This window comes from Harmonia axyridis, chromosome 6, assembly GCF_914767665.1.
Source record: "Harmonia axyridis chromosome 6, icHarAxyr1.1, whole genome shotgun sequence".
NCBI classification, from domain to species: Eukaryota; Metazoa; Arthropoda; class Insecta; order Coleoptera; family Coccinellidae; genus Harmonia; species Harmonia axyridis.
The window spans coordinates 17,704,648-17,725,404 of record NC_059506.1 but is presented as its reverse complement, the minus strand read 5'-3'; the positions used below and the strand labels follow the sequence as shown (position 1 = coordinate 17,725,404).

General features: G+C 34.5%; 2 protein-coding genes across 4 annotated transcripts in view; both read right to left on the bottom strand.

Moving 5' to 3' along the window:
- Positions 1 to 9,113, bottom strand: part of LOC123682912 (kinesin-like protein KIF19) — a 74,876-nt gene extending 65,763 nt beyond the window's left edge. For both annotated transcript variants that reach the window (XM_045621736.1, XM_045621737.1), the window contains exon 1: positions 8,809 to 9,113. In XM_045621736.1, coding sequence (XP_045477692.1) covers positions 8,809 to 8,955 — 147 coding nt within the window. In that variant the 5' untranslated portion in view covers positions 8,956 to 9,113. The remainder of the gene's footprint in view (positions 1 to 8,808) is intronic.
- A 5,826-nt stretch (positions 9,114 to 14,939) lies between these two features.
- On the bottom strand, positions 14,940 to 19,136 carry LOC123682911. Of its 2 annotated transcripts, none has more exons than XM_045621733.1 (3): positions 18,849 to 19,136; positions 18,365 to 18,664; positions 14,940 to 15,505 (listed from the first exon to the last, which is right to left on the bottom strand). In XM_045621733.1, exons 1-3 carry the CDS (start codon positions 18,873 to 18,875, stop codon positions 15,188 to 15,190), a joined length of 645 nt encoding a protein of 214 aa, XP_045477689.1. In that variant the 5' UTR covers positions 18,876 to 19,136; the 3' UTR covers positions 14,940 to 15,187. The 2 variants fall into 2 exon arrangements, with proteins under 2 accessions (XP_045477689.1, XP_045477691.1); XM_045621735.1 differs by having other exon boundaries at positions 14,940 to 15,498; positions 18,849 to 19,134.
- Between the last annotated feature and the right edge of the window lie 1,621 nt (positions 19,137 to 20,757).

Here is a 20,757-nt window from a genome sequence, read left to right as displayed (position 1 = left end):
TATCACAATATTATTATGAGTAAGCAAAATTCTTTGGAAAACTTCTTCAAAAGAAGGAAAATTTGATATTTTTTCCTTTATCCCCCCTCCAAGGCTTATGTCTGGGTACGCCACTGTTTAGGTATATAATACTAAATAAGAAAATCGCTGAAAATATTGTGAAGTTAGAAATGACAATGAACCACTGTCATGGACTTATTTTGAGTATGGATAATAGAAATAGCAATTTATTCGAATTGAGAAAAAATATATGATCATCTCTGGTTGTATGATTTCACAGAGAAAATCATAAAAATTTGGAAATTGAGATTTCTAGAATGTAAAATTTGAAAAGCTTTTGAGTTCTCATTTTATGCGCCTTTGGAGGCCACAACACTGTGTATAGGAATATAAGATATGCGATTTTTTTTATCCAGGATAAGTGAATGTTTTCCTTAGCGGGAGTAAGAAAGCCTCTGCAAAGGGATTTGCCCTTGCAGAGAAATAAACTCATTTTTGTATTTGAAAATGAAATCTCCTATTAAAAACCCTTTATAAATAACATTAATTTATTCATCGAAATAGAAGACCCTGTATTTTTCACTAATAGGTGAATCACCATGTTACATAATCAATGATCCACCCATAAAAGACAGAGAATTGCTCAATATTTGAAAAGTTCAGAGATAAGCACTCCAAAAGCTATGAAATCCCTTTGTTAGTGAATCTGTTCCAGAATGTGTTAGAGGAGAGGTTGACGACATCTCAAAAGTATGCATCGTTAAAAACTTTTCTGGATTGTCGATCTTCACAAAAGTAAGGAACTTTTGGACCATTTTCTTTATGATACTAAGCACTCAAAATGTACTTCTCCAGACATCATTACGAATAAAATCAGCTAGCATATATATTTTAGGAACAGTATCGTTTGTAATTCTAACAATGATTTCATAACAAGTTTTCTACCTATCCCTATTCTTCAGTGCAATATTGTCATAAACTAGTAATGTACACAATTTTAGCCAATCAGAGAAACCCTACCCTCGTAAATCATAAGAGTGTCATTCATCTCGAGCCATAAAATACAGTCCAAGATTCTATTGGCGTTCATGTTGCAAAAAGGCGTAAACCTTTGGGAGGCGTTCCAAAAAGCATAATTCTATTTGAAAAACATCTACAATTAGAGCAAATCAAGCAATTTTAAAAAAATGCTTGCACCAATTCAAAACTCATAATATCACTGAACATTTGTGGATGAGTTACTTGAAATGAGAAGTCTCTCTAAAGCTGAATAGTCATTTAAAGAAAGTGTTTAATTTCAAAGTTCAATTTTCGGAATACTATCGATTTTTTTTTGAAAATCGAGACGATATCTTCAAGTTCACTATCACGTCATTGTTCACTCAAAAAATGAAATGAATCCGACCTGTACTTTGGAATTGGAATGCACTGAAATTAGCACTGAAATAGCAGTGGTATGAACAAGGTATTGAACACCCTTAAGGACCTAACACATGCCCCCGGGGATACGTCCGCAGTGAACATTTTGCACCAAAAAATCTGATTCAACGAGAAAAATTACTACGGACCTCAATATCAGAATATGAATTTTTGCATCCTGATCTGAATGAACGCCCCAGCCCCCCGATTTTTGAACAAAAAATGCTGCATAGGGACCAAAAAAAGGCGAAAAATGTTGGTTTCAACCAATCCAATTTCCCGCTGAAATTGAATCACACTCCAGTTATTCTTGTAGCCTCATCAAAATTGATTATAAATCTCAAAAGAACATAAAATTGGCTATAACACAAGAAATTTTTTATGCAAAAAAATTTCTTGATGCGGGCCTGGTAAGCAGATAAACATAACTATTCTTAGGTGAACAATATCAATCAAATTTTTCCAATAGGTTTATCGATGAAAAATTAAAGATTGTGAAGTTTTTTCTTCAGTAGAGTTGCACAAGTTTGACTTGAATGTTTGAGATTAACTTGAGTTTGACTTGAAGTCAAGTCAATCTTTCTGACAAATGATCCAAGTCAAATCAAACTGGACAATAGTTACAGGTTTGAAAAATCAAACTGTTTGTCTAGTTTGACAAACCTATCTAGGTATATCTAGTAAATAAATTATTCTTCAAATTCTTTCAAACCAGTTTATTTGAACGAGTTTGAAAAATAAAAAAAAAATCATTTACTAGATATTTAATGGGTAAAATATTTAGTAAGTAGGTACAACAAATACTCCATTATTTCAAAACAAAAAGAAAATACATCATTGTTATTGTACGTCGGCTAATAATAACTGTTTTTTTGGCTAATAATAACTTTTTTCGGCAACCGTCCGGGAAGTGCTCACTTCCCGGACGCTTTTTCTCTGAGAAAGTAGCATTTCCCGGCCTAGTCCGGAAAGTACGTACTTCCCGGACTAGGCCGGAAAAGAATCATAGAATCCATAGCAACCGAGATAACGGCTGACAGTTCATATGAAATTAGTTGTCAAAAATTTGAATGTTTTTTGATCGCAATCGCAATAAAGTATGGAAAGCAGCAGCGATAGTGTTATTTTACATGGTTGCCGAAAAAATATTGTACGCAACACGCCCGAAAATGGTTTTTTTGGACTCACAGACTTCCAGGACTCGCTTACGCTCTTCCTGGAATTTTGTCTATTCGTCCAAAAAAACCTTATTTTCCGGACTTGTTACGTAAATTACTATTTTCTGCTCTGACTTATACAAAACTGTTTTACTTAGAATAACAAATTTTACTGTCACTATGGAAACTTTAATATAACATATTTGAATGATTGAAAAGCCAACTAACTATTGAACTATATAAAACTGTAACATTCTCCCCCCCAAAAATAAATAAAACAACAACTACCAAAAGAAAAATGTTGAAAATTGTAATGTCAGTTTTTGACCCTCTTGGGTTTCTATATCACTTCACTGTCAAAGCAAGAATGTTGTTACAAGAAATTTGGAAAATGTTCTGGATGGGACGACAAATTAGAACATTCGGTAAATGAAAAATGGCTCAAATGGTTGCAAGATTTAGGAAAAATTGAAGGTGTGAAAATTCCTAGATGCTATTTGGATGATACACGGAACGTAAAATACAATTGCATACGTTTTGTTATACCAGTTCGAAAGCCTACGCCGCAGTTTCGTATTTTCGAATTTTATCATATCAAAAAATTTATTCCAATATCGTTATGGCAAAATCAAGAGTAAGTCCTCTGAAAACCTTATCTATCCTTAGATTAGAACTTCAAGGGGCAGTACTGGGAGCTCGTTTGGCTAGAACAATAAGAGAAAAACATAGTATTCCTATAAGTCGTCAGTATTGTTGGACGGATTCCCGGACAGTTATCAGTTGGTTGAAATCAGACCCTCGCAAACTTAAGCCATTTGTGAGTCATGGAGTTAATGAAATATTGGATATATCTGAAGAGAATGAATGGAATTGGATTTCAACAAACGAGAATGTAGCAGATGAAGGAACTAGGGATAATATAAATTGTGAATGGTCGGAATTAAGTAAGTGGAACATTGGTCCATCCTTTCTTAGATGCGATGAAGACACGTGGTTCAGAGAAAACGAAATAGAGATAGACAAAGGAGAAAATAAAGAAATGGAATAATTTTTCAGGGAAATGGAAAAAGAATACGTTGCTCTGACAACGGAAGGAGACAATTTAATTGAGTCTATTCCGAAAATTGAAAGGTTTTCATCTTATATTCGACTCATAAGGTCAACTGCCTGGTTGTTGAGAGCTATTCAAGTTTTCAGAGGTACCATAAAATCGTTCTCTGAGTTATTACCAGATGAAATAGACAAAGCTGAAAAATTATGGTTTAAACTTGTACAGGAAGCATGTTTCAGGGAAGAAATTCGAAGTTTAAAGAATAAGAAGCCTGTCGATAAAACTAGTAGACTTTATAAATTATCGCCCATGTTGGATAGTGAAGGAATTGTAAGGATAAACGGAAGAATAGGAGAATCAGAAGATATCTGTTATGAAACAAAATTTCCAATCATTCTTGATAGAAAGCATTATTTTATACGTCTTTTGATCCTTCATTATCATAAAAGAGCCAGTCATCAAGGACAAGAGTTGGTTTTGAATGAGTTACGACAGAAGTTTTGGATTTTACAAGCTCGAGCTGCTGGCAGAAGTCCATGGAACTCTTGCTATAGGTGCAGGAATTTCAGAGCGAAAACCATTGTCCCAGAAATGTCTCCACTCCCAAAATGCAGGGTAAGTGCCTTTGTAAGACCTTTTACTTTTACAGGTATGGACTACTTTGGTCCAATGAATGTCACCATTGGCCGACGACACGAAAAACGTTACGCGGTTTTATTTACCTGTATGAGTATTCGAGCCATCCACTTGGAGATTACAAATTCTCTAACTACCGACTCCACCATTATGACCATAAGAAGAATTATCGGACGAAGAGGTTGTCCTAAAAAAATATTTGCTGATAATGGTACCAATCTGAAGGGAGCTGAGAGAGAAATGAAGAAGGCGTTGGTTGGAGGAAATGAACTAAAATCAGATTTTAGCCGAAATGACCACTAGGGGAATCGAGTGGGTCAGGATACCACCGCTTAAACCACACATGGGAGGTTGTTGGGAGAGAATGGTGAGATCCGTAAAAACGGCCCTATCAGTCACTCTCAAAGAGAGATCGCCAAAAGAAGAAGTTTTGTCCACCCTTCTCATCGAAGCTGAAAATATAGTAAATAGTATACCCTTAGTCCACGTTCCAATAGATGGCGCAGATGGAGAAGCTTTGACGCCGAAAAATTTTCTTATAGGGACTTCAAGTGCTTCTCCACTTCCTTGCCTCTTGTCGGAAAGAGATCTAGTTACGAGAAAGCAGTGGAAGATATCCCAATATTTTTCAGACTGTTTCTGGAAACGTTGGATTAGGGAATATCTTCCATCTCTCACAAGAAGTACGAAATGGCACAAGAAGACGAAAAATTTAGCCGTAGGAGACGTAGTAATGATAATCGATGGTGACTTGCCCAGGAACTGCTGGATGAAAGGGGTGATCGAAGCTGTTTTTGTTGGAAAGGATGGACAAGTCAGAAGCGCCGACTTCAAAACAACACTGGGATGACAAAATTCGAAAATACGAAACTGCGGCGTAGGCTTTCGAACTGGAATCACAAAACGTATGCAATTGTATTTCACGTTTCGTATTATCATCCATCAAATAGCATCTAGGAATTTTCACATCTTCAATTTTTCTTAAATATTGCAACCATTTGAGCCATTTTTCATTTACCGAATGTTCTAATTTGTCGTCCCATCCAGAACCCAAAAGATGTTCAGGATCTTTGCCAGACCTAGAACTTAAAACAAATTTTTGATTATTAAAAGCATGAACCTCAACCCAATTTTGTGTTCTGCATTTAGAGGCGTAACATATTTCGGTTTCTTGATCTCCACATTCACTTCTTTCTCCTGACGATTCAGAATGTCCTAAGTCTTGTCATTCTTTCAACTCTGCTTTTTTCAGTTCGATTTCTTTCAGAATGACTTCTCCAATTGCACGATCCGGCGTTGGGCTTCAAGTTCTATTTCTAGTTCTCGTCTTCAGATTGTGCTGGTTCTCGTCATCTTCGATAAGGCTTTCGATGATACTGATTTTCTCTCACTCAAAACCTCTTGATCTTTTGAAATTTCTTCGGGTTCATTTGAACGTCGATGAATAATATGTGGTTCAGATATTGCTTTGGGTTGGCTATCATCGCCATATCTTACTGGAGGTACTCCCAAATTCTTCCTACTGCTTCTTCTGACAGACATGATTATTTCCCGAATACTTTGTTGACTATTTTTCCACGGACAAGGCAGTTTTGTTTTGCTCGAAGGACCAAATGTTATTGTACGTCGGCTAATAATAACTCTTTTTTTGGCTAATAATAACTTTTTACTGCTCTGACTTATACAAAACTGTTTTACTTAGAATAACAAATTTTACTGTCACTATGGAAACTTTAATATAACATATTTGAATGGTTGAAAAGCCAACTAACTATTGAACTATATAGAACCGTTACAATCATTATATTTTTTTTTAAATAATGCCACTTGTCACCTCAAAATTTTTCGTGCGAAGTTAAGTTCTTACTTCAGTACTTCGTACAAATTAAGTGAAAGCTGAGAACAAAAAATCTGGCACTGGAGCTCCCTTCTAATAAAAATTACAATTACAATAAAACAAACCGCTTATTTTTAACTTCAAGAATAAATGAGCTGCCGTCCAAAAACTGCTTTGACAATTTTGAATCCATCGTTTTATGTTGTTACTACCACAAATACTACTTGATCCAGAAAGTGTTGCTTCCTGCGAAAATTCTACTTCATACAATTTTTTGTGGCTCTTCATCGAATGTCGTTAAAGAACTAGTTCCACTATTGGCATCCAATTTGTTCTTTATTTTTACATAATTTACACTTTCCAATTCCAAAAAAATCTATATATTTCTTTTTTTTTGTTGATTAATTTTGCCTCGTCTACAGATTTTTTTCTCATAGTTTTTGGAGCAGGGGTCTTCTTAATCAGATTCAATTTGTTGCTCTGGTACGTATTCCAAGCTGCATGAGCTATATAAAAAAAAATCAGACATTTCGAGTTCAGACACAACGCACAACACATACACACTTCAAAAAAAAAGAAACAAGCCAAGTGTATCCTACTAAATGTGAACTAAAACTAATTTGCGCGGAGTAACAGAGTATAGGTCCAGACACGTTGCGCAATATGATATTCAAACTTCGAACTGTTCGGAGAAGTTTGATTTCAAGCCAAACATAAAGATAATGAAATCAAGTCAAAACAAACTTTTTAACATAAAAAGTTTGATTTGCTAGTCAAGTTTGTGAGTAAAATCAAACTATACTATAGTTTGACTAGAATGCATCTCTATTCTCCAGCAAAAAATATCCCATTGAGTGGGATTTTATATCGCCAGTCAATCAAATGAAATTGAAATCGTAAAATCTGGTATTTAGTCCAGTCGATAAATACAAAAAGAAGGGTCTCCTGGAAAAAATAACTCCATCGAGTTATCCAACACGAGGACCCTGTGCTAACTTAAGGAGGGCCGAAGAACCCCAACATTTTTGGACTTTTTTCGGATTATATACAATCATAGGAGAGACCTATGTCCAACAATGGACGCAAAGGGTTGTATAATGATGATGATAATATACAATCATTATTTTCAATTAATTCTTGGTTATTATTTATTTATTTTACCCAGTTGATCTGATTATTAATGTTCAAAATAATTAGGGGTTGATAGGAATTTACAGTAAGATGATAACATGCCACGATAACATAGAAAAATCTACTTTTCGCATAAACATAGGCTTTTAGTCAAAGCTACCTCCCCCCTCCACCTCCCTATGTTCAATATGTCGATATTGATGAGTAATTACTATAATTACCATGGAACGGCTGGTAATTGTTAGTTAGAGGGTCAAAACCTTTGTTTTTTTGCCAATTTTTGACATTTTGAGAAAATTCCTTTAATTTTGATTGGTTGTATCTCGGTTGATATAAGGTTTAGAAAAAAGTTTCGGAAAAAAAATTATAAGGAATTCAATTATCAACAACTTTGAAAATGAACGTTTTGGTCGAAAACTAATTGAGTTGAAAGTTATAAGCAAAAAACCGAAAATGTTGAGGTTCTTCAGCTCTTCCTTAAGTTAGCACAGGGTCCTCGTATTGGATAACTTTACAGAATCATCCAACAGCACCCCCAAACAACTCGTAGAAGTTTCATTAAGTTCGGAATTTTTTCCAGCAGACTTCACTTTTTTTGCTTTGTCACTGGACTTTGATCGACTGTATCTCAATTGATATTGGGTTTACGAAAACGTCTGTGAATACAAAATTGTAGATAATTTAATGGCGACAACTTTGAAAATGAACGTTCTGGTCGAAAACTACTTAGTTTAGAAGTTATGAGCAAAAAACTGAAAAAAGTCCGAAAATGTTGAGGTTCTTCAGCTCTTCGTCAAGTTAACACAGGCTCCTCGTATTGGATATCTTTACAGAATCATCCCACATCACCCCCAAACAACCTGTAGAAGTTTCATTAAGTTCGGAATTTTTTCCAGCAGACATCACTTTTTTTGCTTTGTCACTGGATTATTATTTTGATCGACTGTATCTCAATCGATATTGGGTTTACGAAAACGTCTGTGAATACAAAATTGTAGATAATTTAATGGCGACAACTTTGAAAATGAACGTTCTGGTCGAAAACTACTTAGTTTAGAAGTTATGAGCAAAAAACTGAAAAAAGTCCGAAAATGTTGAGGTTCTTCAGCTCTTCGTCAAGTTAACACAGGCTCCTCGTATTGGATAACTTTACAGAATCATCCCACATCACCCCCAAACAACCTGTAGAAGTTTCATTAAGTTCGGAATTTTTTCCAGCAGACATCACTTTTTTTGCTTTGTCACTGGATTATTATTTTGATCGACTGTATCTCAATCGATATTGGGTTTACGAAAACGTCTGTGAATTCAAAATTGTAGATAATTTAATGGTCTACAATTTTGAAAATGAACGTTTTGGTCGAAAACCACTTAGTTTAGAAGTTATGAGCAAAAAACTGAAAAAAGTCCGAAAATGTTGAGGTTCTTCGGCCGCCTTCAAGTTAGCACAGGGTCCTCGTGTTGGACAACTTGACAGAGTCATGCCACAGCACCTCCGATAACATGTAGAAGTTTCATTAAGTTCGGAATTTTTTCCACATAAAATGTATTTATCTACTGATAAATCTCACTGTTACCTTCTTATTCAAAGCATATAAACATCTCGCAGGTTCGTCAGCCTTAAGTGGTCTTATCCTAACGGCCACCATCAACCTTTCCTCAGCCGTCTTTAACGGTGGTCTCGAAGTTTCACTTCCAGAACTCGACGGGGTCTCGGGAGACATTTCGGAAAGTCCAGAAAAACTTCCGAACTGTCCAAGCAATTATTCACAAAGTTTCCTAAACTTCGCACTTTTTCATCGTAATTGACTAACGCAGGGAGTTGGTGCATGTGCCCGATCGCGTGGCTTTGAGCGCGAAAAGCGGAGCGTGCTGTGAACGAACCGCGGAACAAATGAAAAGCACTGACCGGATTCTCAGGAATCCGAAGGGTCCGGTGAGAGTGTTTACTTCGGTTGCTTTGGTTACGACGACTTGTCCGTTGATACAAATAGGAATTAATCAGGATTTTCAGATGTTAGTTTGGCTCAGGTGAGGGCTATTGGCTAGTCTGTCAGCCATTTGATGGAGAACAAAAGATCTACATGGTCGCGTAACAGAGTATATCACTCAGGGCTTTCAAAACAAACAAGCTACTGGACTGCTACTACTGGATGTAACAAGAGCATTTGACAGAGTATGGCAGAAAGGACTAGCCTATGAGATGAGAACATTGGGATACTCAATTAAGATGTGCCGAATCATCAGAAATTACTTAAGGGATAGAAATTTCTACGTTAAATTAGAAGAGGAAAAATCAACGCTAAGACACTCAGAAGCAGGAGTCCCACAAGGCTCAGTATTAGGACCTTTCCTGTACAATAATATGATATACCAAGGAATCCGAGAAATTTGCTTGCCCTTTATGCGGATGACACAGAAATAGCAGTTAAACACAGAAGAGCAAATATCATACACCAAAGATTACAAGAAGCAGCAGATGAAATAACCAAATGGTGCATTAAATGGAAGATTGAAATAAATGGACAGAAAAGTCAAGCTATCCACTATAAAAGAGAAGATTACAAATGGAAGAAAAATTATCAATTGACGGCAACGAAGTTGAATGGCAAAAAGAAGCAAAATACCTAGGTGTGATCATGGATACGGGACTAACGTGGAAACAACATGTTAAGTATGCGGTGGATAAAATCAACAAAGCGATGAACCGTCTATACCCAATCATTGGAAGAAGAAGCCGAATGGGCAGAAACACCAAACTCAGGATAATCAAAGCCGTTGCCAGACCCCAACTCACGTACGGCTCAGTGGCTTGGGTATACGCGGCAAAGAACCACATCAAGAGAATACAATCAACGGAAGATAAATATCTAAAATGGGCATTAGATGCCCCTTGGTTTGTTAGAAACATTCAAATCCACATAGACCTACAATGGGACAGAATAACTGACTTCATGAAGAAAAAAGCCAGATGAATATTCGAAAAATTGATGAAACATCCCAACGAAGAATTGAGAAGATTAATTGATTACGATCCTGCCGAAGATGCAAGAAGAATGAATACATGCCGCAAAAGACCCAGGTATCAATTGCGAAATGATGACCTAAATATATAGGAAACTCGAGGAAATACATCAAATTGAAGAAACAATCCGATTAAAAAAAGGACTCCCGAATAACCCAGCACAATAATGTGCAAGTAGAAATTTATCCGATCTAGAGATGAATGGTTTATGGGCTTTATGCCCGAAACCTAAGATTCCTAAGAAGCAGCAGGTAAAGTTTAGTGAGTATTCTCGCTCTTGATGAGTCAGGACCCTCACACTTGTTCCTTTGGATAAGGTTCGTCTGTAAATGGATTCCCTCTGCTCCCCCTGTAAAAATCTCTTGCCACTCATGACTGCTCATATCAAGGCAAATTTAATGCACTTTCGGAATATATGATCAAATTCGATGAGGACGCAGAAATGAATAAGATATAATTGGTTTTATGGAAAAAAGTGATAAATTCCGTGAAATCAAAAAATGTTAAATTGAAGAATAACCACCAACATTTCGACCATGTTATATAACATTTTCTGTTACAAATCACTTGTATAATCTCCCCTTGAAGTTAGGCCGTTTTAAAATAGTACACCCTGTAGGTATATTGTTCAATTCATTTTGGTTGATTTCAGCGAGAAACTTGCTGTCACAAAAATTTGTTGCAAGGCCTTGAATCAATGAATCGAAAGCACATTTGTCAGACTTATTTTTCCGTCTTTATTTTGTCTTAAATATATTGAACATCGTTTGAATTCTCTTAATTTACTTTCAGTTTCGTTCCATCTTCTCTGCCATTGTTCGACTATTTTGTTTTTGAAGTTCACCAAGTTAACATCGATTTGTGTTCCCTTGTAATACTTACCAGATGTTAGTAATATTAGTAATCGGGATAAATATTTTCTCCAAACACTTCCTTCCTTATGCCCGCCACTCACGAAGCGTTTTTTCGAGCGTTTGGTAGCAGGAGTTCAAGAGATTCCAGTCGGACAGTCAAGTTCATTCTCTGATTTACAGTCGTGCGGTCGTGTCCCGAGCTGTCTGACTGTAAACGCTCGAACATGGGCGCATCGTGAGTGGCCGCCTTTAGGGCTTTAGTAGTCAATAGCTCATAAAAGTTGGTTGGGATTTGTCAATATATTCTCGACGTACGGTTCTATTTGGCTTGTTTCTATTGGTTTGAAAACAAATTTTATCTTGAAAATATGCAGATAAAACCGAAAATCAGAAAATATGCACTGCAAGGCAAAAATATCTCATTTGAGACACAAATTTATACGCATTAGCATATGAGGTTAAGCAAATGCAGATTTATCCGAAGCATAATGTTATAATACAATGCTCATCGATGAAGTGTGCTACATTTATCCATCGCACTGCAATAAGTACAACTATTTCGAAAACTGTAGGGGAAGAAAATCCATACCATACGCCACAAAATGAGCACAATTTATCTAAATAAGAAAATTTCCGTCCGACAAGTAAGTGACTGACAGGGAAAACTCAAAATATCTCGAAAACTGAATGGGCACAAAAATTTTTTTATACGGCAAAAATTAGCACAAAATGGGCACAAAATACCCAAATGAAAAAATTTGAAAGTTTTCATGTATGAGTCACAGCGTCAAGTTGATGACTCATGAGAAAATCTCGAAATATCTCGAAAACTAAATGGGCACAACATTTTTTATTTACGGCAAAAATTGGCACAAAATGGGCACAAAATACCCAAATAAAAAAAATTGAAAATTTCCATGTGCGAGTCACAGCGTCAAGTTGGTGACTCACGGGAAAAACTCGAAATATCTCGAAAACCGAATGGGCACAAAATTTTTTTCATACGGCAAAAATTGGTACAAAAAGGGCACAAAATACCCAAAACAATTTGATACCAAAATTCTGGGAGTGGATCACCAACTTGACGCACCTCCTCGGAAGGCTTACCGAGCCACAACGACCCCAGTTCAATAATAATAGTATTGTAGGTTGATTTTGATATACTCAAAATTTGAGTTTCATTACATTATCAGCTGATAAAACGTGATATCAAGAGAGAGAGAGAGAGAGAGAGAGAGAGAGAATGATTTTGTTTTGTCAGGTTGGGTCCTATTCGGACCATTCGCTCGTCATCATCCAACCTCCAAATACGTCTTCTTCTTGCCTTACACTTACCGATACCAGTACTTTTCTTCCTTCGCGTAGATCCTTGATTGTCAAATCCAATACCCGCGAAAGTTCTTCGTCCCCAACTTCATCTGCCTTTATCTAGCCGCCTCCATCTGATGGTGTGTCACTCACAAAATGATTAACAAAGGTAGAATTGAAAATTTTCAATATTGAAAAAGAAGTAGACTTGTTTATTGTAGAAAATGAGGATTATCATGATTTTTTGATAGGCCTAGATATAATGAAAAATTTTAATTAAGGCAAGATGAAAATCTGAATATAAGTCAAAAACAATCGCAAAGAGAAAATATGATTGAAATTTTAATGAACACATTCAAGAAAAAGATTTTGAAATAGATTCATATCATTCAGATGATAAGAAAAAATCAAAATAGAGCAATTGATAGAAGAATATAAATCAATATTCGCCAAAGATAAATATGATATATGAACTGTAAAAGACTCTGAGGCAATAAAAGATCTCTTAGTGGATATATTTTGTAGTAAAAGACTATATAGATGTAAAATTGAAGACAGGAATGAAATAGAACAGCAAGTGAAAAAACTATTTAGAAAAAATTTAATTATAGTCATTTGCTGCACCAGTGATTCTAGTTTAAAAAAAAGCTGGAGTAAAGACTAGATATTATGTATTGATTTCAGAGATTTAATTGAAATTATGACACCACAAGCCTAACCTTTTCCGCTGATTGATGACCTAATAATTAAAGCTAGAAACTGTTAATATTTTACATCACTGGACATTAATTCAGCATTTTGGTCAATACCATTAAACCATAGACCTATAATAACAGGTCTATGCATTAAACTGTTTGACGGAAACACCCGAAGGCGGTAACCAGTGGCGTGCGGCAAAATAACGATTTCTTACGGAAAATATCGGATATAAATTTCGGAAGTGAGTTCCGTATAGTATTGAGAGAATAAGTTGGAGGAAATATTGATTGCCTATAGACCTCGGGATAGTTTAGCAACATTTTTATTCAAATTATCATCCGTCTAATCTGAAAAACTCATATCTCCAGAAGTACGCTTCGGCTCATACCATATTTGGCATGAAGATTACCATTAGCGATGTGAATAAACTGTAAAATAATGATTGACTTCCCTAGGGATCCAGAGGTAGTTTTTTCAACCCTTAAATTTCGAGAATGTGTATCTTCGAAAGTACCTACGAATCGGAGCTTAACCATATTTGAAATGTAGATGGATATTAGCGATGTGAATGAACTGTAAAAAAATAATTGACATCCCTAGTGATCCAGGGGTAGTTTTTCCAACCCTTAAATTTCGAAAATTCTTATCTCCGAAAGTACGCGTCCGAGCATAACCATATTTGGAATGTAGATTATTATTAGCAATGTGAATAAACGGTGAAAAAATCGTTGACTTCCCTAGGGATCCAGGGGTAGTTTTTTTATATCTCAAATTTCGAAAAATTCGTATCTTACGAAATACGCATCGGAGTATAACCATATTTGGAATGTAGATGACTATTACACATAATAAAATATTTGAACTCAAATGGGAGTGAAAATGCCGTAGTATATATCTATCAAAGATTCCATGGGCAAAGATCCTTTTAGTCTACTTATAGTATGCCTTATTCAACGTTGTGCTCAAAAAATGGATGTGATCGCACCACCTCAATTGATCGCCTACGCCACCGTGGTCTGAAGTGAAAACTTCATCTCTCAATCTGGATCGAAAATAACCCACTCGGTTTCATTAATTTATACAATTACAGAATTATCTTTACATCATTTTGTAAAACGTTAAATTGGAGTAGTACACAGTTCCGCAGAAATTGCAAAGGTTGTATAATCAGCGAACATAATGATCCATTCCGAAAATACATAATCAGGCATGTCGTTGATGAACAATAAAAAAACGAGAGGTCCCAAAACTGACCTCTGAGGGACACCTAATTCAATATTGAAGAGGTATACCAATACAAAATAATTTCCGTATATAAATAGAAATTCAATATTTTGATATGCGCTTTTGTTTCACAATGGTATGTCAATATTTAGTGGAAAAAAGCAAATAGCAATTTTAGGGATACGTCAGTTTCGTTTGGCGCCTCAAGTATCAAGTCACTTGGCCGCCGGCAGTTAAGGTGTTAAGACATATTCAGTCGAATCTACCCTTGACACTAAGAGAGCCCATGCACATGGCTAAAATTTTCGAGGGATAATGCCTCATGTCTTAATGGAATTTTTTTTTTTTTTCACTGAAGTAGTAGAAATATCACTTTTATATAAAAGTCACTTTTGACTTCTCACTTCTCAGTAATTAATAATTAATAATAATGACATTTTTCAAAACACTAAAAGCATAAAAATGTTAGAAAATACTGATTTCAGGCAATAATAATTAGTAGATTGTTAAAGCATGTTAACCGTTCTTGACACTTGATATACTATTGGAAGCCCAGAGTTCAGGAGAAAATATTCAAAATTGGAAATAAAACAAAAAATAATATTTTGAAACATAATAATAATATATAATAGTAACAAAGTACTTCCCAGTGGAAACTATTTGAAAACAGGAAAAACAACGCCAAAACAAATATATGGTATTGAGGAATAATACAGAAAAAAGATATCAACAATGGATTTACTAACAATAAATTCACTTATTAAATACATACGACAATATTTTTATATTATGAAAATAATTTTAGAACATCAAAGATAAAAAACAATTTAAGTTTCATCTAAAACATTACCTTTTGGCTGGAAATTCACTATTTTCTTCAACATTTTCACTTGTTTCATGTTCATTTTTCTCAATCTTCTGTGCTGCAGTTAGAGCTTTCATTTCATTCAATTCTTTTTTCATATATTTTTTTTTGCTCTCGGCTGCTTCTAGTTTTGGACTTTTCCTGGGAGAAACATTTTTTTTTTGAATTGTATTGGGTTTAGAAGGACGTAACTTGAGATTTGGTAGAACAAATCCAGTATTGCTTTCTTCTTCTTCTGAAGAGACTTCTTGCCTGCACAAACTTTCTGTGAGCTCATTACCATACCCCAAGCCTGAAACCTAATGATATTAATCATAAATTTTTCATGAGTTTTCCATGGATGAAATTAGCATTGCTTTTTTTAGCCTCTACCTCTTTGGTCTCAAAGAAGAGCAGTAATGTCATTAATCCCAAAAAACCAGTTTGTTTTTGCCAGCTAAAATAGTGCGATGAGAAATATTACACATAAGGTTCTATCTAGCTATCAAACAATTTATATGAATGCTATATTTCTGAGATTTCATGAAATAAAACTATTCAAAAGCAAGATATTTACTTAGCTGAATTAACTAGTTATCAGATATTTGGGTGTAAATTGATTCTACAGTTCAATGATTCAGGTGGTATATCAACCATGAAAAATTTTATATTAGGTTAATATCAACATTTTGAATATAATATAAAAAGCAATTAGTGTGGATATGCTTGAATGTGATATTGATGAGGGAGGTGGATAATAAGAGGTCTTATTTGAAAAAAATTTACTCACTATTAAATATAGATACTGATCTTTTTAGAGAATAAACCCATCCTTCAAAAATTGTATTTTTATTCATATTGAGTAAGACAATACCTAATCTTTATATTATGGTAAGATTAATCTTAAGCAACTACATTTTGATACAAAATAATTTCACAAAAATATAATAGGTTGCTAAACTGATTCATACATTCCAGTTGTGTAAATAGCCATCAGATTATATGAACATGCTCAAATTCTTTCTGTTAATAATAATGTAATTATGCATGAATAATGGTGGAAAATTTTCTGATTGATAAATATACTTATTTGTTAAAACTTATTTATCCCATTAATTTATATAATCTGATGTATTGGGTATTTGATCTGTAGGGATTGTCTTTTACTAAAATTTTTTATTTTGATTTTTATTAACGTCAAATTAGATAAATATACTATATGAGTAAGATGTCTAAAAACCAGGTGTATGAACTGATTAGCTTTTGTTTTCCCAATTTTGAGAATATTAGTTAAGCTTCGTTATGTCAACTGTAGGTAGCGCTATCAACATATTAAGATTCTTGTTATTTATTATTTACGAGTTTTGTGCCATTATATACCTATATGTATATCTTTCATTATAGTTATGATCTATGGAAGTAATTCTTGTAATTGAAATACCAATAAACTCTCTCTATTACAAATATTTGAACTCATTCCAGTAAACGTTTCGTGTTTTGTTTCAAGACTTTGCACGATCATACTCGGTTACACGTCGCTTTTGGTTGGTCAGTATCGGGTTTTAATTAATGTATCCAATCAAAATCAACGGAAATGACAAGATGACATTGCGGCGCCGCCACGAACTAAAACTAATATTTTCAATTTGGTCGAATGTCATTGGCTGCGTTCAGAGAACACAACAGTTGTAAAACAGTTGGAAGAATTTTCGTTGAACGAATCTGATCAGTGAGTGAATGCTCAACATGTTTAGTGAGCGGACGCCATTTTTCTGAGAGACTTTGAATTACGCTCACTAAGCTCAACACGTTGTGAGAACTGTCAAAACATAAGTTTTAGAGGTTAGGTATTTTCTAACCGTTCAGAAAACCGCTGTCTGATCACTCAGTGGATTTGTGAGCGCTCAGTGATCAGATTTGCAACTGCTCTTTCCGCTGAACGCAGCCATTGCATTCAATATTTGACGAGTGCATTCACCATGTTTTTAGACATCTTATATATGAGGAATGTTTTGACAAACAGAATTAGAACTAGGGAAGTTGGATGAAGTGAGGATATTTTTAGGTATACTTGAAAAAGCCTCCTTAATGTGATAATTGTCATTTTAAGCGCCCATATATTCTTGAACTTTATACCCCAAATAGCACAGGTTTGTCCTTTGAATGTCAGATGGATACTAAAGATATATGTTATGGATATCTCTAAGTTATGCAGTATTGACCACTATAGGATATGTCCTACCACTATCATTGAGATATCCTCAAAATATGCAGAACAAATATCCATGAAATATTTCAAGATATGAGATATCATTTGTGAATAAAACTTTCTTCGATATCAATTTTCCTTCATAACAAGAAACTTGAATATATGATAATATAAGTAATGAGATAGTATATATTGAATATCATTACTTCTTAGGTAGATGAAAGAAAACGAAGAGCAGTTTGAAAATAATTCATAGCTCACAAATGAAACACAACTAAAAAAAATCATCCTTCAAAATATGAAATTTTTTTTTTCAGGGTTCAAACTCATTGATTTGATTTTTTTTCATTGGCCAGTATCCTCTTCTTAGCCAATTTTTTATTGCAATTTCAGCTGTCTTGCTAGGTGAAACTGTTTAAAGAATAAACATGAAAATTCAAGTTGGCCCACAGTATTCGAAATCAGAGGTGACCGTTCACAGAAGAGCATCTTTTTAGGGCCGAACTGCACAGAGACAAACAAACTTGGCCAATCGTAATAAATTGTCAGTTGTTTATTAGATTGTTGCCCATTTCAAAACTCTCATATGAACCTCTATAAGAGATCCGTAATTGTGAGAAGGGATATAAATTTACTGCCTCTAATAGATATCCTACGAACTTTCATAAAATATCCAGTGTTGGATATCCATTTACTATCTCTAGATGAATATTTTATGTAAATCCATTCAATGTATAATGATATTCGGACCTGCAATGGACTCAAATACTCGATATCCATATGATATTATGAGCAATCTGGGAAGAATTCCAGAAAACGAATCAACTTAACTCATTAGTTTATTCAAAAATGTAACACTTACTCAAGTATGACTACACTAATTTAATATTACTCCTTCAACATTCTACACAAATGTTATTTCCAATAACAAAGTTCAAAATTAGAACTCGCAAGTTGTTACAGGACTGACCTCTCTAATTTTTCTCCTGAGATCCATATCTTCCTCTGGGGTTGAAACAACTGGTTGTCCTGGTATAATGATAGTACCAGGATGGTGTTTACCACGTCCACTAATGAAAATTTCCCTTCTCTCAGGACGATCATCAAATATTCCTGGATTTCGAGATGTCGTGGTTCTTGCTCTATATTCAGCAATTGATTTAGGCGGTGCAATAGTGAGAGAACTACCTGGGTATTCTAATTGTGAATATTCGAAGAGATCTCTTTCTATATCTTCCATAGTCTTCCATTCAGACATTTTTATGGTATCCTGGACAAAAGAATATTATTCATAGACAAGTATGCCTCCTTTAATATTATTAATATAAAAAATACAATTTTTTTGAATAGGTATTAAGATTTTGCAACTATATTATAAATTATCAAATTCGTTTGTCCAATTGTTCAATTATTATACAAGGAATCAGTCTGATAGCGTTTAAAAAAGTACGTACCTTTATAGCAGGAAATTCCAGCTGCATTACAAAAGCAAGATAACGAATGAATGAATAAAAAGTACCATTGGATTTCAGACTTAACCTCAACCATCCACATATGTTTATCAATTTGTTTATATTGGCGGGAATTACAATCACGAGGCAGCGCGCATTTTCTTTTCTGTTTGCTTTCTTTACAAGAACTGATTACAGTCTATATTTCGTTTTGTATAGAATAAAGTGCATAAACTGAGTAGTTATTGAATTTTCAACTGTAAGAAATCTGAAATGAGCTAGTTCTTCGAACCGATTGCTTTATCAATTCGTCACAATGTCTGTATTTTTTGAATTTTTTGTAATTAGATCACCATGAACTATGATCACATTTCCAGATAAAAATACTAGTGAATTTCAACTTTCTTAACGAATGTTGAGTGAATTTTACTTTTTTTAAAAAGATTATTGAAAAAAAGAAAAAGCATGGTATATCTAATGCATTATACGAGATGTGATATATTATAATGTAATCGTTGTCGGTTATTTTATCTAGAATGAATATGAGGAATTCTGATAATACCTCAGAGTAATAAATATGTTTATCTACTCCTATTGAATTATATATTCATTATTCAACTGCTTTTGAGCAATTAATAGTATCTATTAACAAACATCGTGAGTTATAATAACTCACTGCTATAACTCACTATAATAAATCGAAAATATGGATCTGTGCTTCTATACTTCTCTGCTTCTATTCGATTGGCCGAAAGGGAACATTCCATTATTGTTATTGAGGGGAGGAATGTCCGAGAGAATGTCACTTTAATAATTTTGACGTTTTCAAATTAAGTTGATATCTAATTATTGTGAATGTTTTGCTGAAAACGATTAATTCAGATAGTGAAGATGAAATATTATATAGGTATACATTTCCAAAAGACAAACAGCTAATGTTACCATACAGAATTACTTGCCCGAAAAAAATATAAAGGAGTTTGTAGCATTAAGTCGTCGTTTACAGGGAATGTTTTTTGGTATATTTTAATGCATTTTTATAGGCAACTATTAAGGGTTTTCAGTACTATGTCTGTACTCTGTACTGGACTTGAGCTAGCCGAAGCTAGTTCGATTGTGATTGGTGACACTAAGTTTCCATCTCTCTTGTAGTCGGGATCGAGCACATATGTTTATTTCCCGTTCCTTCTGTCTATATTCCAAGTCTGTATTTTTTTCTTAGTATTTATTGATATAGTCGTAGATAAAGTATAGTATTCAACTTGCGGTAATGGTCATAACTCACTTGATGAATTACAGCACTCGCCTGCGGCTCGTGCTGCAAACTTCATCTGCGTGAGTTATGACCTACATTACCGCTCGTTGAATAATATACTATTATTACTCTATGGATAATACGATCATCCTAAAATTCGGCATAAGAATGATTTATTGACATCAACAAAATAAATTTCAAACTAGTCTGAATTGTCTGATCTGTTGGTACGAATTTTGAACCGGGGATGGTCTCAAACGATAAATATTCGACTCAGTGCTGACAACCGTCCCTATACACGATAACTTTTGAACGGAAGGAGCTAGAAACATGAAACAGAGGCTAGGTTCAGATCTTGAATGTCGCGGATAAGTGCGTTAATGAACAAAATCTGTTCCGTAAATATAGCCGCTCGAAATTTTGTCTCCAATTAATTTCGAAAGTGCACATTCGATTGGAATGAAAATTTGGATATGATTTGATGAAACACATGGACGATAATTCGTTCAAATTTAGTCTAAAATTGGCGAATGGGGCAGGGCTTAAGCATATAGGTATTGAATGAAAATCGTAATAAAAAGGCTGATGATTTTTTTCTCAATTTCACTGACCAAATCGTTTTAAGGACGTTATAATAATAATAATAATATGGCTTCA

What these genes read in the sequence shown, in the direction of transcription:
- LOC123682911 (XM_045621733.1), bottom strand. Translation starts at nt 18,875, where the DNA reads ATGCAGCTGGAATTTCCTGCTATAAAG. An exon ending in TGGAATTTCCTGCTATAAAG is followed by an intron (nt 18,665 to 18,848) that starts GTACGTACTTTT and finishes TCTTTTGTCCAG; the next exon opens with GATACCATAAAAATGTCTGA. An exon ending in TCAGGAGAAAAATTAGAGAG is followed by an intron (nt 15,506 to 18,364) that starts GTCAGTCCTGTA and finishes TAATATCATTAG; the next exon opens with GTTTCAGGCTTGGGGTATGG.